Source organism: Doryrhamphus excisus, linkage group LG18, assembly GCF_037039965.1.
Source record: "Doryrhamphus excisus strain RoL-2023G ecotype Guam linkage group LG18, RoL_Dexc_Guam_v1.1, whole genome shotgun sequence".
In the NCBI taxonomy this organism is placed as follows: domain Eukaryota; kingdom Metazoa; phylum Chordata; class Actinopteri; order Syngnathiformes; family Syngnathidae; genus Doryrhamphus; species Doryrhamphus excisus.
The window spans coordinates 2,083,149-2,098,738 of NC_136374.1; the positions used below are offsets into that span (position 1 = coordinate 2,083,149).

A 15,590-nucleotide genomic window follows, 5' to 3' on the forward strand; every position below is an offset into this window, starting at 1 on the left:
TGATTCATTGTTGTTATTTTAACACTTATGTAATTCAGTATTTTTAACACTTTCTTAACATTAGATTTTTCATTTTTTTAACTAATTAACTCATTTTAAGTCATTTTATTTAACTAACCTTTGTTTCGGGTTATTTTAATACTTTTATTTATATAATACTATCTTTTTTTTACATATTTTTTTACACTTGTGTTTATTTTCTCACACTTTTACTTAATTTTTGTTTTATTTAATTCAGTATCATTTTTTAATTTTTTAAAGCGTTTAAGTGTTTTTTTACACTTATTTAAGACATTTATATTAACTTTTATCTATATAATTTTCAAATTTTTTAAAGACACTTTTTTGTATTTTTATTTTAATTAATATTTCATGTCTTATTTAATTTGATATATTATTTTAAAAATTTTATGGAAGTCAGTTTTAATTTGGAGTGGTGATTCATTTCCTGTAAAGAGCTTTTAGCTTTTAGCCATTATACTGTTTTAAAATGAATATCGTATCGGCAATACCGGTCCCGTATCCGGTCCTGGTATCGGTTCCATACCAAAATCTCCGAAGAACTTGCCCTAGTTTGCTCAAATGCTGCAATGTCGCCCCCATGTGTCCACAAAACAAACTGCGAAGACAAAGGTGTGTTACTGTTGGGGAAAACAAACCATTCATTCATTCATTCATTTTCTACCGCTTATCCTCACAAGGGTGGCAGGGGTGCTGGAGCCTATCCCAGCTGTCTTCAGGCAAGAGGTGGGGTACACTCTGGACTGGTGGCCAGCCAAACAACATTCAAACAACCATTGATACTGTAGCGACCCTGATGTGTTCATGTTGACGTTGTGCTCGTGAGTGTCTGACTGTTCCGGGGGACTGTGAATGCACCAGGGGCGGGGACGTGTTGTTGATGCGGAAGCACCGTTGAGTTGCTAGCTGTGGCGACAGTAGCCATTATTGTTGTGTAAGAAAAAGCTTGCTAACGACCACAGCCGGGTTTTTTTTCTTCCAAAAACGTGTTTTTGGAATGTGGGAGGAAGGAAAACAAACCAAAAAGGTAAAAAAATAAAAAAAAAAGAGCATGAATGTTTTTATTTGGATGCACCACCACACACTCATCATCAACAAGACAATTGAACAGAAGTCACAGTTCCGGGGGACTGTGAATGCACCAGGGGCGGGGACGTGTTGTTGATGCGGAAGCACCGTTGAGTTGCTAGCTGTGGCGACAGTAGCCATTATTGTTGTGTAAGAAAAAGCTTGTTAACGACCACAGCCGGGTTTTTTTTCTTCCAAAAACGTGTTTTTGGAATGTGGGAGGAAGGAAAACAAACCAAAAAGGTAAAAAAAAAAAAGAGCATGAATGTTTTTATTTGGATGCACCAACACACACTCATCATCAACAAGACAATTGAACAGAAGTCACACTCCAGCATCACAACACAGTCATCATTTCTCTTACAGCAATTAGCATCAGGACATTATTATTATCATTATTATTATTATTTTGTCACACCAGGTCAGGGAAAATGACTTTTTACATCATGTGAATGGAAAACGTACTGTAGTAGGTTTAATGTGTTTGTCAGAGTAATAGTGTTGAAACAATATTTGTTATTGTTACTGTACCGGTGCGTTATAATGCTCTGATATGGATATCAACAATCTAGATGTCCCTTCAGTGTTTTGTTTTTTTTTTTAAGTGATTTGCCCAACACTGGTGTGTGTTAAGAATACTGCAATACTTTTTGGATGAAGAAGAAGAGGACATTATGGCTCAGGCACAGCACAGACACATCATCAGGAAAACCACACAAAGATGGAATAAATATTCCCAGCTCAGATCTACTCAAGTGGTAAGCAGCAGATTGGATGCATAGTGGTTTGATTTTTTTTCTTCCTCTTTACTTGAAATTAGAAATGCACAATATCTATAAAAAAAAAGATACATAACTTTGTATTGTTCTAATCAACCATCAGGAGAACCAGAGTAAACAGGGGAGGGAGCCACCTTGTGTGGCCCAGCAAGGTGCACTGTATTCGGGCACATGCTCCGACCAGCTCTGTGTGACGCCATGGAGGTCATGGTGCACTTTTCAAGCATCACAATTTTTTAAACAAATTAACGCTTGATTTGCTCACCGGCACAGTATGGATAATCTTGCCTCATTGGAACATATTTTCTTATATTATCAATAATTGGAGCCATTGTTTAAATGTTCCCGGATGTCATAACTCCCTAATATTAAGCTGATATCGTGCACCCTTACTTAAAATCTCTCACCCCAACACGGAAAAGCAGTCTAGACAACATAAAAGCATACAAAAGTAACATTCAGAATAATAAATATAACAACTAATAGAAAACATAGTAAGAAAAAGTTACAAAGCGGTGCACAAAAGGCACTGGAGATGTTACTGTATAAATAATAATAAAAAAAAACATGTGCTTTCTTTGTATTTCTCAAGAACATATGCATAAAATGTTTGAAAAAGGAGACAACACTAAAGTGTGTCTTTCAAATCTAAAGAATTCAAATGACTAGTCTGCAACTGCTGACTCATGACAGCAGTGCCATTAGTGACCAGCAGGGGGTGCAAAAGCACTGCATGGCTTTCCTCGCTTGAACGAGTTTGCATGCTTAAATATTATCTTTTATTCTACTGGAGCAAATTGCTACAAGCTAATTCATTAACCAATGTATAGCCCCCCCCCCCTCCTCAATAAAAGCCTGATACTGCAATATTAGTGTATTGTTGCAGTGCAATGCATGCATGCATTAGAGGGTAAACTCTTTGGGATGCTGACTACTGAGATCAATATGCAGTATAGTGGTATCACAAAAAATCCAATAATACTTGGATTAGAGTAGTCTGTGTACAGCTTGTATAGCAGACACACATTATTGACTAAACAGCGCATCATGGAGTGCACGACATTTTGAAGCCAGCTAAGCAGAAGGAAGTGATGTCACGTGCAGCTCTGCTGGATTCCACGCCCAAGAGGATCAAGGCAGCGCTAAACAGCGGCGTAGCAGCTGTACACTGACTACTCTAGTGTCCGGGTTTACTTTCTGTAGTAGCGTCCCTTCAGAAGAATGAAATTTTAATGCTGTGTGCTTACTTTGTCAGATATCATCGTACAGGAAGCGGTTGAAGGATTTTCAAAGTAAGAGCAGAAGTGACATATGGCAAAAAGAGTACACGGTACAGTAGAGCAACGCTAAGATTTGACACAAATGTTTGTATCGTATGGAAGAAGATTGTTTGGTTGAGATATTTTTTCAAGTACCCTTCATCATGTCAACCATTTCCAAAGGAGTCTGTACAAAAATGAACAAACGAGCATATTTACACCAGTTAGTGGACGCGCAACACAAGCAGGCTGCGTCTTTCAGCATCCGCTTGCAAGCACGTGACAGCTTGTCAGTCAATCATCAGTCAGTCGGTCTGTCAATCACATGGCCGACGCTTGACCTTGAGGTAAAAACTCAAAGGATGCATCACGTTACGCACATTTATTCGGCTGCCGCACGGTTTTTCAAAGAATGCAAAGCTCGTCTCGCAGCGCCCAGACCGCCTCTGCATCACCATGGCAACACATTTTCAGGAGCTACCTCAACATACGAGTCAAGTCAAGCGGCAAAAAAACATCTCCGGCTACAAAAGGTCCTAATTTATCAAGCAATTTTCTTTTTAAATGCAATAAGCAAAAAAAAAAAATTCCATAATTCTCAATTCAGGGGTGTCCAAAATGCCGCACCACACCTTGGGGCCTTTTTGGCCCACAGCTCTTTTTGACTTGTCCCTGGCATGATGACAAATATTAATTAATAATCCATACGTGGAATTAACGAATGTAACAAAATGTATTAGACCGCAGTAGTACAAGCTGCCAGCAGTCTGGTTAGTGAATTGCTGGGTTGTACCAAAACCAGGACAGTGCATGGAAACCAAAAATACAAACACAAAAATTAGTATATTAATTTCAAGTTAATATTAATTATGTACGGAAAAAAAGAAAACCAACCCAGACGGTTTTTAAGATGAGATATGTAAGTCAACACAAAAGTTTACTTTTGTATAAATATTTTATTATAAAGTCAAAATTTCATGATTTTTTTTGTTCATCTTAACTTCATTAAAATTAATGACATTAACTAATAACTTTAAATAAAAAAAATAACAAAATTACTAGTCTTATTAAAATGTTTTTAGTTAATTAAATTTAATAAAATTTCTTAAATTCACAACTAAACTTTTCATATTTTATTTATATTTATTTATTTGCATTATTTTCTGCACATAAAACTATAATTATTGTCTACAAAATGTAGAACATTTTACTTATTAATTGCATGTATTAATTAATTATAATATTAATTAATTAATTAATTAATTGCATTTACATTATTTTTTATATAGGGATACTTGCCTTGGTTAAAGTCAGTTTTGGTTTAAATTGGAGCTACTGGAACTGATTTTTTTGTACGGGCTGGTTTGGCACTGGTACTGGTACTGGTGCTGGTACTGGTACTGGTACTGGTTGGGGATCACAAGCTTAGCATGCACAGGCCAATGTTGGATTGGTGGCCCCCTCCCCCCGCATGCTCAATTTGGACACCCCTGTTCCAATAGAAGATTCCTCCAAGAGATGCCTCCTTCTGTTTAGCATTAGCATTAGCATTAGCATTACTGTGAGCACCACATGGCATCTGTAAAGCTGAAGTCTCCCTGAGCTGTTGGAAATGTCGGGGGTCACTCAGCGCTACATTCGGGTCGGAAACCGGAAAATAATCCTGAGTTGCAGCCGCATTTCCTGCCCTGTGCTCCGGATTCCACCTTTGCTACATGGTGCCGGACTTGTCTGCTCCGTCACCTGACACGTTCACGCCGGCGCCGCCCGCCGGGCTGCTGCTGGGGAACATTTTATCGGTGGGCGTTATGGCCGGGCTGCCCACCCCGGAAGAACTGGAGCTGCTGGAGCGGTGCTGCGTCGGAGGGGGGCGCACTGGTCTCATAGGCGGGGGGCGTAGCTGAGTGCCGGTGAGGCGGGCCGAGAGGGCCGGCTTAAAGGTGGTCATCATCTCGGAGGTGGAGCTGCTGCTTCGCCGCATGGCCGCGTCGGGGTCGCGGATCATGATGGTGTGCAGGGGGCTGCCGGGTTCCGAGCTGACGGGGTTCTTCATGGGCTCCAGGGTGTCCAGGACCACGTCGGGCGCCTGCTTGGCCGTGTTCTGTCGCTCCAGCTCACGGAGCTCGTGGAGAGCTGTGGTCATGGTCTTCTCGATGTCCTGGTTGAGGAGACATGGACGTCTAAGGTGCAAATACTTTTTTTTTTCCATGTGAAAAAAATTAAATTAAATTTAAAAAATTTTAAAAAAAAAAAATAATATATATATATTTTTTTTAATTATTTTTTTTTATTTAAGAAAAAAAAATAAAAAATAATATTAAAAAATCAAAATTTAAAAATTTAAAAATTTAAAAATTTAAAAATTTAAAAATTTAAAAATTTAAAAATTTAAAAATTTAAAAAAATTAAATTTAAAAAATAAATATATATTTTTTAAATTAAGAAAAATAAAAAAATTAAAAATAATAATATTAAAAAAATCAAATTTTAAAAATTTAAAAATTAAATAATTAAATAATTAAATAATTAAATTATTAAATTATTAAATTATTAAATTATTAAATTATTAAATTATTAAATTATTAAATTATTAAATTATTAAATTATTAAATTATTAAATTATTAAATTATTAAATTAAATAAAATGTAATTTAAAAAAATTTAAATTTAAAAAATAAATATTTTTTTTTAAATTACAATTTTTTTAATTAAGAAAAATTAAAAAAAACAATCAAAATTAAAAAATGAAAAGTTAAAAAATTAAAAAATTAAAAAATTAAAAAATAAAAAATAAAAAATAAAAAAAATAAAAAATTACAAATTACAAATTAAAAAAATTAAAATAAAAAATTAAAAAATTAAAAAATTAAAAAATTAAAAAATTAAAAAAATTAAAAATACAAAAATTAAATTAAAAAATTTAAATTAAAAAAAAATTAAAAACATTAATAAAAATAAAAAAAATTAAAAATTAGGTGCAAATACTCACTGATTGTTAACCACTGATGCACAGCTTTTTTTTTTCCAAATAAAAAAAGAACAGCTTTTTTTTTCCAAATAACTTTGTACTTTTTAATAACCTTTCAATATCTACTTTTTAAAAATTCAGATTTAAGTGCAGTTTGTGCAAACCTGGAGGTAAGAAGGACTGGAACAAATTAGGTTTTGACCAAATGTACCTCATCAAATATCAACTACTATCAGTACAACCGGAGCATAGAGGGGGAGGGAGCCACTCGCTGCAGCCCAGCAAAGTGCACTGTATTCGGACACATGCCCCGAGCAGCCGGTGTGCCGCTATGGAGGTCGGGAGTATTTATGCGCTCTTTGTTTTGGTGTTTTGGTGCATGCCGCTCACCTCAGCGAGAGCCTCAGCCTCCAGGGATTTGTGGTCCCCGAGGCTGCTGTGACGTGTGGCCCCCGACATGGGCCTCAGCGGGTGACCCTCAGGATAGGTCTTCCTCTCCGGGTAGTTGATACTTCCTGCGCTCCCGAAGGTCCCGAGTCGCCTCTTTTCCGGGCTTTCCATGCGCGGCTTACCGACCGACACCTTGAGTGGGCTGCTGGGACAGGCGGCGGCCCGCGGGGGGGTATCTGCACCTCTGGTTGGGCTCTGAGTGTCAGTACCGCTGCGGCGGCGTGGGATGGCGGCTCCGTCGGAACGCAGTCTGACCCTAAGAATATGTATCAGATCAGATTTTGGGTGTGGGGGGGGCACATAGACTGGTCTTTACGGTACTTGCCTGCCCATGACTCCTCCGAAGGTGTACTCAGGTGATTGTTCGCACGGAGACGGAACCTCGTTCCTGGATGAACCTTTCTCATCCAGTAACGGCCCACTGCTGGCTTCGCTGTCTGCTTTCTGGCTGAGGTTATCTGAGAAGGCATCATCCCTGAGAGGAGACAAACATGGCATCCATTTTGATGGTGAGTTTTATATCAGCGCATCTTTGCAACGTCGTCGTCGCAAGGAACTCACATGTCTTGCACCACGATGTATTGATGAGGGATGAGGCCATCCACGCCGTTGTGTCGACCCTCCCACCAATCCTCGGATGCTCGGTGATAGAGGAGCAGAGACGCCCCCTTCTTGAAGGACAGCTCTCTCGGACTGCGGCCCACGTAATCAAATTTAGCAATGGCTTCGATTTGTTCCACTTCTGGAAATAACAACAATAAATGTTCACATTATTATCATGTTAAGTATTAATGTTATCAATGTTATCAATATCAATGTTAAGTATTATTATTATATTATTATTAAAGTATATTATATAATTATTTATTATATTATATTATTATTATATTATATATTATTATATAATTATTTATTATATTATATTATAAATAATAAAAAAATATTATTATTATAAATTATTGGCCTTGTCAAGATTGTGAATCATTGAAAATGAATGAATGAATATTGCAAATTAGTTAAGATGATGTAAAATTAATATTTGTATTATATGTATTTTTCCATTTTTAATGAAGTAACGCAAAATGTTCACATTATTATCATGTTAAGTATTAATGTTATCAATGTTATCAATATCAATGTTAAGTATTCTTATTATATTTTTATTATATTCTTATTATATTATATAATATAATTATGTAATTATATTATATTATTATTATATTATAATTATTTTTTATATTATATTATATATTATATAATTATTTATTATATTATACTATATATTATAAATAATAAAATTATAATAAAAATATTATTAATATTATTATTATATTAAATTATTGACCTTGTCAAGATTGTGAATCATTGAAAATGAATGAATGAATATTGCAAATTAGTTAAAATGATGTAAAATTAATATTTGTATTATATGTATTTTTCAATTTTTCATGAAATAACGCAAAATGTTCATATTATTATCATGTTAAGTATTAATGTTATCAATGTTATCAATATCAATGTTAAGTATTCTTATATTATTATTACATTATTACATTATTATTATATTATATAATTCTTTAATTATATTATAATTATATTATAATATAATTATTTTTTATATTATATTATATATTATTATATAATTATTTATTATATTATATATTATAAATAATAAAGTTATAATAAAATTATAATAAAATATTATTATTATTATTATTATTATTATTATTATTATTATTATTATTATATTAAATTATTGACCTTGTCAAGATTGTGAAGCATTGAAAATGAATGAATGAATATTGCAAATTAGTTAAAATGATGTAAAATTAATATTTGTATTATATGTATTTTTCAATTTTTCATGATAAATCGCGATTAAAAACTATTTTCAAAACTTTCAAAAATGAAAATAAAACCAAAAATGGCTAAATACAGAAACTAAAATAATAAATATGACCAACTAAAAATGAAGTCCTGTTAGTGTATTTTCCTAACCCAACCAGCAGAGGGCAGTAATGGTTCAGTAATGTAGAGTAGCAGCCTTGTCAGCAAAGCCAACAAAGGCCAGTCAATTTAGGCCAAAATGATGAATTCTCTGGCCTCATTTAGAGATAGTCATTTTTTATTAGTAGAAAGCCAATAAAAATTGAAATATTTTTTATTTATTTATTGATATAAATAAATATATATATATAATTATTATTTATATAATAAAGATATACAGATATTATTTATTGATGTCACTAATTAAGACTATTTACCCCATTTTCGTCTATAATTTCCAGCTAAAAACATATATATGATAATAGTATCAGTATCAGTACCCGGAGAAAACCCACACAGAGATGGCAGAGGGTGGAATTGAACCCTGGTCTCCTAGCTGTGAGGTCTACGCGCTAACCACTCGACCACCGTGCCGCCCATTTATTATTGATTTCCCAGAAAAAATGTTGTCGCTTTATTCAGCCAACATGGTCTCCTCTGAACTACAATGCGATTAATCCCAGTTAATCAACAATGCATTCCATATTGGAACATAGCCCAATGAGACGTTTTCCCCCGGAATGAACATCAGACCATCAACATTTGCTGTCATTTCCGAAGAAGAAGAAGACGAAGAAGAAGAGATCTGATGAGACACGAGGTCGTAGCAGAATAACGATGTTATCATGTGATCTCCTTCGCAGCGTAGCGGAACAATTATTCTGCAAAGGACAAAGTCCCAAGAGAATGGCTGACAAACGCTGGAACAAAGAGCCGGCGAGCAAGCGGCTGGTGTTGTGCGGGCGAGGAAGGGGGGGCGGGGGGGTTGGGACGGTGCTGAATGCCAGCAGGGTCTTCTACTGCATCACGGAATCTTTCTAATCACAAGCAATTACAACACAAACGTTCTTTCACCTTGGAGTCAAAGGCTTTTAATAACAAGGTCAAAGCACATCAAAGTTATTAAAAAGAGAAGAAATGACAGGAAGCAGTCCATTTTAAAGAGCGGTGAAGGGGTGATTAAGGAAGCGCGATATAGCGAGGGACGACTACATCGGAAAAAGAAGGAAGCTCTGACCTTCATCGCTCGTATGTGGTCCGGTTCCGTTGTCGACTTCATCGAGGGCTCCTGGCTCACTGTGGGGGCTGTCGCTGGAGACAAACGAGTGAAATTGAAAACATGAACGACGGTGATAGTCGCCGTGTCACAGAAACACCGCTAGGCGATAACTGTGCTGTAAATTATAGTTCATATTCAATATTACCAGCAACCATTTTTCATGAACATAAGAAACGTTATTCACATTTCAACCACTAGATCAGGGGTCTCAAACACGCGGCACTTGGCCCGCAGGACACTACTTGAGGCCCCCGCCTTGATATGAAAGTTTAATGTTTGATATGGATGCTGTATGGTATCATGTACCCAGAAAAAATTATTACATTTGATTCATGTTCATGTTAAAGGTTAAATAACTGTTAATAGTTATCCTCCCTATCCGTGTGGAAGTGGTAAGTTTTTGGCTATTTCAGTTTAAAGGAAATAACTTGGAGGCTGCCGTTTAGGTCGCTAGCTCTCTAGTTTGCGAGTTAGCATGTGTCTCAAGACCAGGGGTCTCAAACAAACGGCTCGTGGGCCAAATGTGGCCCGCAGGACACTACTTTGAGGCCCCCGCCTTGATATGAAAGTTTAATGTTTGATATGGATGCTGTATGGTATCATGTACCCAGAAAAAATTATTGCGTTTGATTCATGTTCATGTTAAAGGTTAAATAACTGTTAATAGTTATCCTCCCTATCCGTGTGGAAGTGGTAAGTTTTTGGCTATTTAAGTTGAAAGGAAATAACTTGAAGGCTACCGTTTAGGTCGCTAGCTCTCTAGTTTGCGAGTTAGCATGTGTCTCAAGACCAGGGGTCTCAAACAAACGGCTCGTGGGCCAAATGTGGCCCGCAGGACACTACTTTGAGGCCCCCGCCTTGATATGAAAGTTTAATGTTTGATATGGATGCTGTATGGTATCATGTACCCAGAAAAAATTATTACGTTTGATTCATGTTCATGTTAAAGGTTAAATAACTGTTAATAGTTATCCTCCCTATCCGTGTGGAAGTGGTAAGTTTTTGACTATTTAAATTGAAAGGAAATAACTTGAAGGCTGCCGTTTAGGTCGCTAGCTCTCTAGTTTGCGAGTTAGCATGTGTCTCAAGACCAGGGGTCTCAAACAAACGGCTCGTGGGCCAAATGTGGCCCGCAGGACACTACTTTGAGGCCCCCGCCTTGATATGAAAGTTTAATGTTTGATATGGATGCTGTATGGTATCATGTACCCAGAAAAAATGATTACGTTTGATTCATGTTCATGTTAAAGGTTAAATAACTGTTAATAGTTATCCTCCCTATCCGTGTGGAAGTGGTAAGTTTTTGGCTATTTCAGTTTAAAGGAAATAACTTGAAGGCTGCCGTTTAGGTCGCTAGCTCTCTAGTTTGCGAGTTAGCATGTGTCTCAAGACCAGGGGTCTCAAACAAACGGCTCGTGGGCCAAATGTGGCCCGCAGGACACTACTTTGAGGCCCCCGCCTTGATATGAAAGTTTAATGTTTGATATGGATGCTGTATGGTATCATGTACCCAGAAAAAATGATTACGTTTGATTCATGTTCATGTTAAAGGTTAAATAACTGTTAATAGTTATCCTCCCTATCCGTGTGGAAGTGGTAAGTTTTTGGCTATTTAAGTTGAAAGGAAATAACTTAAAGGCTACCGTTTAGGTCGCTAGCTCTCTAGTTTGCGAGTTAGCAGGGTATCCGTTAGCATGTTAGCATTTAAGCTAATTTACTCATGTCTAAAGGATAATACACACATGGCATGATTTAGGGAGGTTACAGGACAACTCAGGCACTTTTTTAACGTAAGGCTCTTGCTAAGTGCTAGCATGATGACTGTTAGCATGTTAGCATTTAAGCTAATTTACTCATGCCTAAAGGCTACTAAGCACATGTCATGATGTAGGGATGTTATAAGACAACTTTGGCACTTTCTAAACTTGAGGCTCTCTTGCTAGGTGCTAGCATGATGACTGTTAGCATGTTAGCATTTTACCTAATTTACTCATGTGTAAAGGAAAATACACACATGGCATGATGTGGGGACACTGTAGGACTGCCCCAAACTTTTCAGGACCTGAGGCTGTTTTGCTACGTGTTAGCACAGTAGCCGTTAGCATGTTAGCATTTTAGCTAATTTACTCAAGTTTAAAGGCAAATACACACTTGGCATGATGTGGGGACACTATGGGACTGCATCAACCTTTTCCGTACTTGAGGCTTTCTTGCTAGGTGCTACCGCGGTAGCCGTTGGCACACCGGGCCCGAGGTTCACAGCACAGGTGGCCAGTCCATCAAAATTTCCGCGGGAATTTTCTAGTTCATGTTGCTGTTTGTATATTTTTGACCCAGCAGATTTAGCCACATTTCTGTTAAAAACTACGATAAAGTCATAAAAAAACGTAAAAGAAAGTATGTAAACTAACTACGTCTTTGCCGTGGAACAAGTTCATAAAAACTGCATCAGTAGGTTGCCCACAGCCGCAGATATTAATGTTTTTTTTGAGACACTTGACATACCAGTACTCCTCCCCTCCAGTCATGCACTTTTCATAGACCGGGCCATCCAGCTCGCGCTGACTGGGGAAGATGACTTCGTTGTGGATGATGACGGTCTTAATGACCTCGTTAACATGTGCCTGGCATGCCACAGGGTCCTGGCTGTCCGGGATGGGCATCAGCGTGGGTCCAAAGCATATGGCCAAGTTGTACGGATCCATCATGTTCTCGTCACTGTACTGGGAGAGACTGAGACAACGAGATAAGCGTTCTGCGAAGCATCAAACAGGAAGTGGATGGCCACAAACTCACTGATTGAGAAAAGCAAAAAGGTATCTCATGACGATGATGACGGATCGAGGAAGGGTGACAATAATCTGCTGGATGTGATGAGCTCGCTCCGCTCCCGACTCCAGCTCTGGAATAGACAGGAGAGAAATGATGACCTTAGTAACCGGATTTCTTAGTATCATAATTCCTCGTCTGTTCTTTGAATAACTTCGCTTTTTGTTATTAATTTATTCCGGTTTAACGAAAACGTACAAAAACCCAATTGAAATAGAACATTTAATTTAATTTAATGAGATTATTTGGCCATTTTTTTCTTGGAATATTGCATTTCTTCTTGGATTTTTTTGTCGCACAAGACAGTGAACTCAACATTTTCCAGCAGGAAGACACGTTGTCAATTTTGTGTCGCGACAAAACAAAATTTACTTTTAAGATCTTTTAAAATCTACTAATTTCATTTGTTTTTTCATGTCATTTTTGCAAATTTCACATTAAATTTCAATTTCCAAAAATGGAAAAAAAAAAAAAATCATATTAATAGATAATATTCTTTTGTTACCTGGTTATTACTGAGGAATATCGAACATTGTCGTTTTTGCATTTTGTCCAATTGAAATAGATTATTTAATTCAATTTAATTTAATGAGATTATTTGGCCATTTTTTTCTTGGAATATTGCATTTCTTTTTGGATTTTTTTGTCGCACAAGACAATTAACTCAACATTTTCCAGCAGGAAGACACGTTGTCAATTTTGTGTCGCGACAAAACAAAATTTACTTTTAAGAAAGGTACAATAAAAAAAACAATATATTGTAATCTACTAATTTCATTTGTACATTAAACTGTTTTTTCATGTCATTTTTGCAAATTTCACATTAAATTTCAATTTCCAAAAATGGAAAAATTAAAAAAAAAAATCCTATTAATAGATTGAATTCTTTTGTTACCTGGTTATTACTGAGGGATATCGAACATTGTCGTTTTTGCATTTTGTCCAATTGAAATAGAACATTTAATTTAATTTAATGAGATTATTTGGCCATTTTTTTTCTTGGAATATTGCATTTCTTTTTGGATTTTTTTGTCGCACAAGACAATTAACTCAACATTTTCCAGCAGGAAGACACGTTGTCAATTTTGTGTCGAGACAAAACGAAATTTACTTTTAAGAAAGGTACAATAAAAAAACAATATATTGTAATCTATTAATTTCATTTGTACATTAAACTGTTTTTTCATGTCATTTTTGCAAATTTCACATTAAATTTCAATTTCCAAAAATGGAAAAATTAAAAAAAAATCATATTAATAGATTGAATTCTTTTGTTACCTGGTTATTACTGAGGGATATCGAACATTGTCGTTTTTGCATTTTGTCCAATTGAAATAGAACATTTAATTTAATTTAATGAGATTATTTGGCCATTTTTTTCTTGGAATATTGCATTTCTTTTTGGATTTTTTTGTCGCAAAAGACAATGAACTCAACATTTTCCAGCAGGAAGACACATTGTCAATTTTGTGTTGAGACAAAACGAAATTTACTTTTAAGAAAGGTGCAATAAAAAAAACAATATATTGTAATCTACTCATTTCATTTGTACATTAAACTGTTTTTTCATGTCATTTTTGCAAATTTCACATTCAATTTCCAAAAATGGTACTTAAAAAAAAACATATTAATACGCGTGCGCCGATGATGGCGTTGATGCTTTTGGACTCACTGATGGTGGAGATGAAATCCAGGAAACGCTCCTTCGGGAAAAGCGAGTTCTCCAGTCCTCGGAAATACAGTTTGAGCACTCCTGCCACCGAGTTGATATCGTGCTCATCGTGGTCATCTATTAAGGGATCCTCTCCTGTTCAATGGAAGCAAATACGCGTCAATATCAAAGCACTATATCAGCACAAATTTGTCTTACTGTAAACAAATGAAATCCGTCATGTTAAGTTTTAAACTTGATTACTAGTTTTTCGTCCACCAGATGGCGCTACTTTTTCCCATTCAAAGCATGCAGCAACATTTCTGTTTTATATAAAACACCAGTCAAGCAGACACACATAATATTTATTTAATAAATATGTGTTGTCATTAATAATTCATTTAAAATGAATATTTATATTTATTTATATTTATTTATATTTATTTATATTTATTTATATTCATTATTTATTATTATTTTTATTTATATTATTATTATTATATTATTTTAAATATAATCTCATTATTATACATTTATATATTTACTGTATATCAGGAATTAATAATATAATATTACCACATCATATTTTATTATATCATTTACACTTAGACTGACATAAAACTTTATTGATCCACAATTTTTTTCAATTAATCATATAATACTACCATAAATTGAATAATATAATATTATTTGAAATTACTTTTAATAATATTTTATTTAATATGTTTTAAGAATATTGAAAATTATTAATATAAATGTATTCTATTGTGTTAGATTTCATTGTTAACTATTATAATACCTTATAATATTTTACTATATAGTTTAAATATACTAATAATATAATAGTACCGTATACTGTCACAGCAGTTAAAATGTAAAAAGATATGAATATTAACATATAATATAATTCTATAACTATTATGAATACAATATTATACTTTTATAGCAATTAAAATATATAAAACAATGACACATAGTATTAAACAATTAAAATTAATTGTTGTAGATTTTTTAATATTTATTAATATAATAATTATAATTATTAATTCAAAAATATTTATTTTAATTATTACAATATATGTTCAATAATTTAATAAAAAATATGACCTATACTAACATATAGTAAAGTATATGAAAAATGATGATGACGTTAATATGAACGTTATTTCCATGATATTATATTTTCACAGCAGTTTTTTCGGAATCCGACTGACCCCTCTCAAAGGAATTTTTGATATCGTTGACCTCCACCTGCGATCCAGGCACCCGGAATATTCCTTGCTGCTGCAGCCCTGCAAGGAAAGAACACACACGCTGATGTTGGCTACCGTTGGCTCCACAACACCAAACAACAAGTGACCAATGCCGTCATCGCCACAATATATTTTCATTGATGTAAGAAATGCACTGTAATGTTTCATATATTTGCCCAAATAAAATTAAAAAATAATAATAATTA

At 34.8% G+C, this 15,590-nt stretch overlaps 1 protein-coding gene and 1 long non-coding RNA gene across 3 annotated transcripts in view; one reads left to right on the forward strand and one right to left on the reverse strand.

Annotated features, from left to right (window-relative positions):
- Positions 1-859: 859 nt before the first annotated feature.
- Positions 860-15,552, forward strand: LOC144902056 (uncharacterized). Its single transcript, XR_013630296.1, has 3 exons — positions 860-1,847; positions 12,290-12,467; positions 15,322-15,552. It is a non-coding gene; the product is annotated as an uncharacterized LOC144902056 (long non-coding RNA).
- The window catches only part of srgap3 (SLIT-ROBO Rho GTPase activating protein 3), an 86,291-nt gene continuing 74,957 nt past the window's right edge, over positions 4,257-15,590 (reverse strand). For both annotated transcript variants that reach the window (XM_058055002.2, XM_058055004.2), the window contains exons 14-22: positions 15,346-15,423; positions 14,153-14,287; positions 12,448-12,553; positions 12,157-12,384; positions 9,610-9,683; positions 7,107-7,287; positions 6,871-7,020; positions 6,486-6,801; positions 4,257-5,285 (exon numbers count right to left, since the gene is read on the reverse strand). In XM_058055002.2, the coding sequence (XP_057910985.2) occupies positions 4,839-5,285; positions 6,486-6,801; positions 6,871-7,020; positions 7,107-7,287; positions 9,610-9,683; positions 12,157-12,384; positions 12,448-12,553; positions 14,153-14,287; positions 15,346-15,423 (1,715 nt within the window). In that variant the 3' untranslated portion in view covers positions 4,257-4,838. The remainder of the gene's footprint in view (positions 5,286-6,485; positions 6,802-6,870; positions 7,021-7,106; positions 7,288-9,609; positions 9,684-12,156; positions 12,385-12,447; positions 12,554-14,152; positions 14,288-15,345; positions 15,424-15,590) is intronic.